This window comes from Orycteropus afer, unplaced genomic scaffold, assembly GCF_000298275.1.
Source record: "Orycteropus afer afer isolate SDZICR_OR568_19922 unplaced genomic scaffold, OryAfe1.0 scaffold00569, whole genome shotgun sequence".
In the NCBI taxonomy this organism is placed as follows: Eukaryota; Metazoa; Chordata; class Mammalia; order Tubulidentata; family Orycteropodidae; genus Orycteropus; species Orycteropus afer.
Window position 1 is genome coordinate 325,255 of NW_006922156.1, and position 10,726 is coordinate 335,980.

The 10,726-nt window shown below is 42.9% G+C and overlaps 1 protein-coding gene across 1 annotated transcript in view; it reads left to right on the forward strand.

The window, feature by feature from the left end:
* The window catches only part of DOCK8 (dedicator of cytokinesis 8), a 193,688-nt gene that overhangs the window by 96,267 nt on the left and 86,695 nt on the right, over nt 1-10,726 (forward strand). The window contains 3 exon segments of the mRNA XM_042782993.1: nt 319-451; nt 1,006-1,144; nt 8,230-8,366. Of these exon segments, the coding sequence (XP_042638927.1) occupies nt 319-451; nt 1,006-1,144; nt 8,230-8,366 (409 nt within the window).

Below are 10,726 nucleotides of genomic sequence, written 5' to 3' on the forward strand. Positions count from 1 at the left end.
GTAAAATTTGGTCAATGACATGAGACAAAGTATATGTGAACTGCTGTATGAAAAGTGAATTTACTCTGTAAATCTTCACCCAAATCAAAATAAAATTAAAAAAAAAAAAAAGAAAGGTCACCTGGTTTGCTGAGTGTCACCCAGAGGGAAGTGGTTAGAAAGGTCACCTGCTTTGCCCAGCATCACCCAGAGGAACAGGGGCTGAAATAATAGGACCTGCCTCTCCCACTTTGCCCACAAAGGACCAGGGAGTCCATGTCCTGGGTGTTACACAAAATGATTTGGGTGTGTCTGTCTGTCTGCTTGTTTTTCATGAAGATGAGCAGGCAGAGAAGATCAACATCAGCCTGGCCTTCTTGTATGACCTCCTCTCCCTCATGGACCGTAGCTTTGTGTTTAACCTCATCAAGCATTACTGCAATCAGGTGGGTGTACCTCCAAGGGCACTATTGTGTTCCTTCTCTGCTGTGATGCTCATCACCATGGTGTGCTATCTTGTTGTTTTTGTGTGCTATCGAGTTGATTCCAATTCATAGTGATCCTATAGGACAGGGTAGAACTGCCACATAGGGTTTTCAAAACTGTAAATCTTTACAGAAGCAGACTGCTTCATCTTTCCATGGGGAGGCTGCACCACAGGGCTCCTAAAGCCATCTTACTTAGGGTAAAACTAGGTCCTTCACCTCACATTATGTTACACTGAAGATGTACCCCCAAGTTCACTTTGGACATGGGTTCACCACGGCATTGTAGATTTGCCAATGGGATGGGTCAGATGGGATGTCTCATTTTGGGCAGCTGTGAGGCTAGAAGGATCAAGGGAACAATAATTGATGGAAACATACCAGGCCTTCCTGCAATGCAGTTGACCATCTGTGCACTGTCCCAATACTTTTTATGAAATCAGTTGCCTTCCTCTGGGGAGAATGTGTATTTTGTGTCTTTCAACCACAGCTCCATTGACCTGCTAATACACCTCTTTCCTCTTCTCATTTGTCTTCCCAGCTGCTGGCCAACGCTCATTTCTATGCGGCTGGGATTCCTGAGGGTCCTCTGCAGCCATGAGCATTACCTCAGCCTGAATCTCTTCTTTATGAACACTGACACTGCACCAGCATCACCCTGCCCTTCCGTATCTTCCCAGGTAGCTAACAGAGAGCTGTGTCACGTAACTAGCTCACCGTAGCTCATTCATCTCCTATCAAGGTTGGTCTTACTGATTAGAAGAAAATTCAAGCTATTCACGCCAGATTAATTGATGCTGATATAGACAGCCCTGAAATCGTCCCATCTTAACTAATAATGTACTGGTAGTATAGCTTCCAGCATCACAGCAACATGCAAGCCACCACAGTACAACACACTGACAGACTAGCACATAACGACGATGATGACGAACTCATAATGTCTATCACTGGTCTGTCAGTGTGTTGTACTGTGGTGGCTTGCATGTTGCTGTGATGCTTGAAGCTATACCACCAGTATTTCAAATACCAGCAGGGTCATTCATGGTGGACAGGTTTTAGCAGAGCTTCTGGACTATGACAGACTAGGAAGAAGGATGTGGCCAGGTCCACCTCTGAGGGGAAAAATAATGGCCACTGAAAACTTTATCGATAGTAGGGAAACGTTGTCTAATATAGTGCTGGAAGATGAACCTCTCAGGTTGGAAGGCACTGAAAATATGACTGGGGAAGAGCTGTCTCCTCAAAGTAGAGTCAACCATAGTGACATAGATAGAGTAAAGCTTTCTGGACTTTCATTTGCTGCTGTGGCATGACTCAAAATGAGAAGAAACAGTTGCAAACATACATTAATGATCAGAATGTGCAATGTATGCAGTATGAATCTAGGAAAACTGGAAGTTGTCAAAAATGAAATGAATACATAAAAATCAATATCCTAGGTATTAGTGAGCTGAAATGGACTAGTATTGGCCATTTTGAATCAGACCGTCATATGGTCCACGTTGATGGGAATAACAGATTGAAGCGGAATGCCATTGCATTCATCATCAAAAAGAATGTCAAGATCTATGCTTCAGTACAATGATGTTAGTGATGTTGTTGTTGTGTGCCGTCGAGTTGGCCCCGACTCATAGCGACCCCTCCTTGGGTTTCCGAGGCAGTATCACTACGGAAGTAGGATTGCCCAACCTTCAGTATCAATATGCCCACAAGGAGGACCAGTTAATACAACTATTATTCAAATTTATGTACCAACCACTAAAGCCAAAAATGAAGAAATTAAAGATTTTTATCAACTTCTGCAGTCTGAAATTGACCAAACATATAACCAAGATGTATTGATAATTATTGGTGATTGGAATGTGAAAGTTGGAAACAAGCAGCATCAGTAGTTGGAAAATATGGCCTTGGTGATAGAAATGTCACCAGTGATAGCATGATAGAATTTTGCATGACCAGCGACTTATTCTTTGTTTTTCAACAACATAAATGGTAACTATACACATGGACCTCGCCAGATAGAATATACAGGAATCAAATTGACTATGTCTGTGGAAGAAGACAATGGAGAAGTTCAGTATCATCATCAGAACATGGCCAGGTGCTGACTGTGAATCAGACCATCAATTGCTCATATTCACATGAGAACCAAAATATGACCTTGATTATATCTCACCTGAATTTAGAGACCATCTAAATAGATTTGATGCACTGAACACAAATGACCAAAGACCAGAAAACTTGTGGAGTGAATACCAAGAACATCATACATGACAAAAGCAAAAGATCTTTAAAAAGATAGGAAAGGAAGAGAAGATGAACATGTCAGAAGAGATTCTGACTTGCTCTTGAAAGGAGAGTAAAGTGAATGGAAGAAATGATGAAGCAAAAGATCTGAATAGAAGATTTCAAAGGACAGCTCAGGAGGACAAAGTAAAGTGTTATGATGAAATGTTCAAAGACCTGTAGATAGAAAATCAAATGGGGAAAAAAGGGCTCCACATTTCTCAAGCTTAAAGAACTGAAGAAAAAATTCAAGCCTCCAGTTACAATATTGATGGATTCAATGGGCAAAATATTGAACAATGGAGGAAGCATCAAAAGATGGAAGGAATACTCAGTCACTGTTGATGTTCAGCCATTTCACAAGGTAGCATATGATCAGTGCTACTGAAGGAAAAAATCCAAGCTGCACAGAAGGAATTGATAAAAACAAGGCTCTATAAATTGATGGAATAACCATCAGGGTGTCTTAATAAACAGATACAACTCAGGAGGCACTTACTCATCTATGTCAGGAAATTTAGAAGAAAGCTATTTGGCCAACTGACTGGAAGAGGTCCATATTTTTGCCCACTCTGAAGAAAGGGAATCAAACAGAATGTGGAAATTATCGAACAATATCATTAATATCACACGCAAGTAAAGTTTTGTTGGTTATTCAAAAATGGTTGCAGCAGTATATTGACAGGAAACTTCCAGAAATTCAAGCCAGATTCAGAAGAGGACATGGGATGAGGGATATCATTGCTGTTGTCAGATTGATCTTAACAAAGAATATCAGAAAGATGTTTACCTGTGTTGTATTGACTATGAAAGGCATTCGACTGTGTGGATCGTAACTAATTGTGGATAACATTGCAAAGAATGGGAATTCCAGAACACTTCATTGTCCTCATGGCGAACTTTTACATAGACCAAGAAGCAGTAGTTCAAATAGAAGAAGGAGTTACTGCGTGGTTTAAAATTAGGAAAGGTGTGCATCAGAGTTGTATCCTTTCACCATGCTTATTCAATCTGTATGCTGAGCAAATAATCAGAGAAGCTGGACTATGTGAAGAAGAACGTGGCATCAGAATTGGAGGAAGACATAACAACCTGCAATATATGGATGGTACAACCTTGCTTGCTGAAAATAAAGAAGACTTGAAGACTGATGAAGATCAAAGACTATAGCCTTCAGTATGGATTGCACCTCCACAGAAAGAAAAAAAAATCCTCACCACTAGATCAATAAGCAACATCTTGATAAATGGAGAAAAGATTGAAGTTGTCAAAGATTTCATTTTATTTGAATCCAGAATCAACACCCTTGGAAGCAACAGTCAAGAAATCAAAAGACATTACCTTGGGCAAATCTGCTGCAAAGTACATGTTTAAAGTGTTTCAGAGCAAAGATGTCACTTTGAAGGCCAAAGTGTGACTGACTCAAGCCACAGTATGTTCAATATGCAATATGCTTTGTGGTGGTTATGTTTGTATGTCAACTTGGCTGGGCCTGGTTTAGTGGCTGGGCAGCTGGTGGTAGTTATTCCCCATGATGAGACTGGCAATCAACTCCATGGTGGGATCTACCACAAGCAGCTGAGTAGCTGCTTTGGGTGTGTGGTTTGCTTCCCGTATATAAGAAACAGCTTTGGGAATGGTCTCTAGTTTATGGTATGCTTGGGCCCCACATGTAGCCGTGTCATTGTTCAGCAGCCTGCTATGCTCTGCCAACCTTGGGACTTACAGTGGACTTGAATCAATGGACTGCTGTGTGGTTTGGCAACATCGGGACAGTGCCTTTTTGCTTGTCAACCTTGGGTTTGTCAGTGTCAGTAGCCAGCAGTTGTCTGAGTGAAGAAATGCCTCTAGCTCCAGTGGGTGGGAGCAGGAGGCAGAGCTGGACCCCAACGCTGAGAGGCTTTCACCCAGCCCCTAGAGCCTGGCACTTTGAACTTGGACTTAAAGCCTCCAAACTGTGAGAGAATAAACTCCTGTTAGTGGCACTGGGTAACCAGAACATGCTTCATATGCACGTGAGAGCTGGATAATGATATAAGGAAGACTGCAGAAGAATTGCTACATTTGAATTGTGGTGTTGGCGAAGAATATTGAACTGCTAGAACAACAAACAAATCATGTCAGAAGGGACCAGACCCTAGAGAAGGATATCTTGCTGGGTAAGGTGGAAGATCAGTGAAAACAACAAAGACCCTCAACAAGATGGATTGACACAGTGGGTGCAATGGTGGGCTCAAGCACAGCAACAACTGTGAGGATGGTGCAGGACTGGATAGTGTTTTGTTCTCATAGGGTCACTATGAGGTGGGACCAACTCAACAGTACCTAACAACAACAACAACAATAAGTAATAGTAGTGTACAATTGCTTCCTTCCAAAGATCATGGGCCTCCTCTGAGGCCGAACAGAATGAGGAATCCTCAAGCACTATGAACATTTAGAAATGCCTCGAAAAGTCACATATTTCCCTTGTTTTTTTTGTTAGTTGCCTTAGAGTTGTCTCTGACTCATGATGACTCCCTGTACAGTGGAATGAAATGTTGCCTGGTCTTGCACCATCTTCATGATTGTTGGTATGTTCGAGTCCATTGTTGTAACCACAAGAGGGTTCATCTTCCGGCAGTGCATTGGGCAGTATTTTGTTATGATCTTTATGGTTTTTCTTGGCTAATTTTCAGAAGTAGGTTGCCAGGCCTTTATTCATGCTTTGTCTCAGTCTGGAAGCTCCGCTGAGACCTGTCCTCCATGGGTGACCCTGCTGGTATTTGAAATACTGGTAGCATAGCTTTCGGCATCACAGCAACATGCAAGCCACCACAGCATGGCAAAATGACAGATGGGTGGTGGCTCTTTTCCTCAGTTTGGTGTTACTCATCTCTCTACTTTAACTTCGTAGCTCTTGTGCTCATTTTCCTCTCATTTGACTGCTAACGAGAAGGCTGATAGTTCAAACTCCTTGGAAGGAAGATTGGGCAATCTGCTTCTGTAGTGATACCACCTCAGAAACCCAAGGAGGGGTCACCATGAGTCAGGTTCCACTCGACGGCAGTGCACTGCATTGTATATTGCCATACCATTTATGAAAATTTGGGTTCCTTCATATTGATTCCAAACTGATATGGTAGTGTTTTTTTAGCACAGATATTATATCTTTGAACTATCCTAGAGCTTCCTGTTGACACTGTTATAGAATGAATTCAGTATAAGATTGGTCCATCTTGGATCATACTCCAAATACATTAATTCTTGAAGCACTAAAAAGGTCTCATTATAAATTAATCAAATGGCCTGTTGTATAACCTGTTGCTGTTGAGTTGATATTTATAGTAACCCCACAGGACAGAGTAGGATTTCTAAGACTAATCTTTTTGGAAGCAGACTACCACATCTTTCTCTCTCAGAGCTGCTGGTGGTTCAAACCACCAACTTTTCGTTTGAGAGCCAAATGCTTCTTAACCACTGCACTTTTGGCCTATTGTATAGAGACTGTGTTTCTACCAAGTCTTTTTCGTGCCAAGCTAAAAAAAGTACCACTTGTATGAATATTTAGAAGCAAGTCTTTGATGGAGTTGGCCAATCTGATTTGTATAGCAATTTTTCCCAATATCTCTTCCCTAGATCCCAACTTCTACAAGACTTTAAGAGATATTAGGTAAATACAGGGTTCCATAGTCAAACAAGGTTTGGAAACCCAGTGTTAAGGGTTGAACAGGTTTCTTTGCAACAGTCCATCCAAGAGTCTTTAACTTATTCATATAAATTATGAAAGCCCAAGGGAATAGAGGAAGTGGATGACAAGCAAGGATTTCCAAAGTGACTTGACCAAGGAAACGTGTTTTTTTTTGTCCATTGATCATCTCAAGGGACTAATGTCCCTTAGAATTGTTGTTGGTGTCAGCTGCTATCAAGTTGCCTCAACTCATGGTGACCCCACACACAACAGAACGAAATGTTGCTCAGTCCTTTGCCGTCCCCATGATGAATTGCAGATTGGACCCTTGTGCTCCACGGGGTTTTCATGACTGACTTCAGAAGTTGATCACCAGGCATTTCTTCCTAGTCTGTCTCAGTCTGGAAGCCCCACTGACACCTGTTCAGCATCCTAGCAACATGTGAGCCTCCGCTGAAATAGCTGTTCTATTCTTCTGAATAACTTTAGGAAATGCTGTCCTAAGGCTGCATTCCATTCACAGGGGGCAATTCAGTAGTCCAGAACAGGAGACAAGACTTCTCAATATTAGCTTCTAATTCTGTTGTATACTCCTTGTTATTGGTGCAAACATCAAAATCATGTTACTAATTAAAAAAAAAAAAAAAAAATTCTAGCAACTCATCGCAGAGCCTGTGATCCAAATGTTAGCAAGATGGCCATCTTGATGTGAGCAGGAAAGATCTAACTTACAAGCAGTGACTCTGACTGGGTAGCCTTTCTGTTGCATCCTGCCCAGCAGGTGCTGTCCTAAGACGACAGGGGTTAACTTTGCCCTTGGTCCTTTCCCACATTCTGGCACTGAAGGCCAGGGTGGCTACCAAGCCCGGGGCCAGGCTCCATCTAGCCACGCTGTGAAGATCTTCAGAGACGCTTTAGTTCTCTCAGTGAGTGACCCAGCATGAATCGCCTCAGACATCAATGTGCCACCTCTGTACCAGACAACACCTCTAGGTCCCGGCTATCAAAATCCAGAAAATGTGCTTAAGCATATTCATAAATGTAGCTGGGTAAACAAAGCCTTAAATAAGACAGGAGGAATTACTGTTCTACCACAGACTGAGACACAGTCTCCAACATCCCCATCAAAATTGCATCCTAGGATTTGAATCTTCAAATTGACCTGGGCTGGGGAAAGCATCAGTATTCAATTTTGGCCAGACCCTGAGTGCTTTATTTTCATTTTTCCCAATTAGCAGTCATCCATCTATAAACCTAAACTGGTTGCTGCTGAGTCAACTCCGACTCTGGGTGCCCCCATGTGTGTCAGAGTAGAACTGTATCACCTGGGGTTTCAAGGGTTGCTTTTTCAGAAGTTGATCATCAGGCCTTTCCTTCAAGGTGCCTTTGGGTGGACACAACCTCCAGCCTTTCAGTTAGTAGCTGAGCATTTACTGCACCACCCAGGCACCCTCCGTCTGTGGGTGTGGTGAACCAACGTAACAGCCCCAGACCTCAGTGTCCTCCTCTGGAACATGGGGATAATATGGTACCTGCCTCACTGGGTAGTGCTTGCCAACCCTGACTGTAGTAAGTACTCAATAAGTACTAGCTGTTGTTATTATAGGAGCCCTGGTGGCACAGTGGTTAAGTGCTAGGCTGCTAACCGAAAGGGGGAGAAGACCTGGCCATCTGCTCCTACAAAGATGACAGCCTGGGAAACTCTTTGGGGCAAGTCTACTCTGTCACATGGGATCACCAGGAGTTGGAATCGACTCGACAGCACCCAACAACAACATTATTATAGTTAGGACTTTCATTCTGCAGAACTCCAGTTCCAGCTCCAGCCTGCAAGACCAGAAGTTCGCCAGCATGTTCGATCTGACTCCCGAGAACCGCCAGCAGCACTTTCTCACCAGACTGCTCTTCACCGAATTGGCTGCTGCCCTGGATGCCAAAGGGGAATGGTATGGTTCTCACATTTAAAATGGAATTTGGAGGCCAAAAAGATGTCCTTCAAGAGATTTGCTGTCCAGAGTCTCGTGCTGGGCCAGTTCCAAAGGGGGAAGCTTCTAGGTTTTGAGAAACAGGTTCCCATAGGAGTGTAAAAAAGGCATGGGAAAGGGGGAGGGACTACAAGATGACTTCTTTCAGTCACTTTTTATTGGGTGAGAATTTCTCAATTCTATGGTAACAGGTTTTTCAGTGATGCTTTGATTGGTAAACTCCCTGGAACAGGAACAAAGCCTTTTATTTATTATTGCAGTGAAAATATACACCCAAAACATTTGCCAGCAAAATACCTTCCACATTTACAATTCAGTGACACTGATTATGTTTTTTGTGTTGTGCCACCATTATCACTGTCCTTTCCCAAAATGTTCTACCACCATTCACATAAACTCAATGCCCCCTAAGCAAATGCTCCCCTGGGCCCCCTCCTTCCCACTCCTGGTCACCACTAATAATATCTGGCTTCTGTATATTTGCATATTTCATATAAATGAGATCATATGGTATTTTTTTGTCTAATTGGAAGTTCTCAAGTTCTCTCAGAGTGCTTGTACACTAGTGAAGGAAGCAGGGCACCCCTGTGGGGACAATCACAGGAACACATTTGTGTCCATGTAATGGTAGCATACCAGTGATGCCTGAGTGTGGGTATGGCTCTGTCTCCCCACAGGCCATTTGGGGAGTGGGGAAATCTCGTGTTCTTAGCACTGATCAAAATTTTAGAAATTTAGGTCCTGAGTATATACTTGTTGTTATTGCTGTTGAGTAATCCATGGAGACACCATGCAAAACCAAACGACATGCTGCCTCGTCCTGTGCCATCATCATATGTCAAGGACAGGACTGTTGTGATCCAGAGAGGTTTCATTGGCTGATTTTTGGAACTAGATCGCCAGATCTTTCTTCCTAGTCTCTTAGTCTTGGAAGCTCTTCTGAAAGCTGTTCAGCATCAAAGCAACACACAAGCCTCCCCTAACAGACAGGTGGTGGCTGCATATGAGGAACTTTAGCTGGGAATTGAACCCGGGTCTACTGCATGGAAGGTGGGTATTCTACCACTGAGCTGCCACTGTCCTCTGAGTGTATCCTTACAGAACTCCATTTCCCACAGTTTTCTCTAACTAAACCTTCAAAATTTTCTCAGTAGAAGTTTCTACCCTATAACATATTTATAGATGCTGATAAGGGGCAGAGAGGAAGGTTTGAGCATAAAGAAAATTGCCTTCATACACACACACACACACACACATACACATGCATGCAACCACATAAGCACATGTACGCACATGCACACAGACACCAGCACAAATATACGCAGACACACATATTATACATGCTTTTTCTTAATTGTTCCTTCAGTGATTTCTGGAGGTAATTTTTAGGATTTACATTTGCAGTAGTTTCTATTTTCAATTTTCTGTCCATTCTGCTGCCTAGGGAAACAGTCTTGCCTTCTGGTTTGATTCCTTGTAAAATGGTTACCGCTATATTACAGCAACAGGGTAGAGTGTTTGCATCATTACTGCTGTGAAATGATGCCTAATCAGGTAGATGTGTTCTTCAAACACACACACTCTCACATACCACACACCCACACACTCAGACACACACTCACAACTCACACCATCACACACTTACCCACATATATGCACCCTCACACATACTCACCCATATGCACACATACTCACACATGCCCACATACCACACACATTTGTACCCTTACACATGCATACTCATACATTCATACAATCACACATATACACTCTCACACACACATTTACACTATCGCACACACTCACACATTATCACTCACACTCACATATACTCACTCACCCATACATACTCATCACTCAGTCACACACACTCATCCATGCACACACACATTCACACCCTCACACACACTCAGTACCTCCACCCCCACACACACCCAGAGCAGAGCTTATGACCAGGTCACCCCTGGTGAAGCAGTGATGAAATTGCTGATTGTCAGTTCCTCTCCTAGGAAGTCATTAGAAACACTGTCATAGTTTTACCATGTGGCTGAAACCTCTGAAGAATCCCATCCTCCAGCAATACTCCTGATCAGCATTTCCTCCTGCTGCCAAGACAATGAATGGCCTGACCTGTATGTATCTGGCTACCTGTGGTGCAGGACCCAGTGGGGCACAGCTCAGCATCTGGACCCCAGTGGGCCTCAGGTTCTGTGGGTTGAGCCCCACCCCAGAGATGTACACACAACTCCACACGGCATGAAAGATTGTGTTTTCAAACCTGTAGAAATTCTCAAGCATCTCTGTTTTTTTTTTTTTTT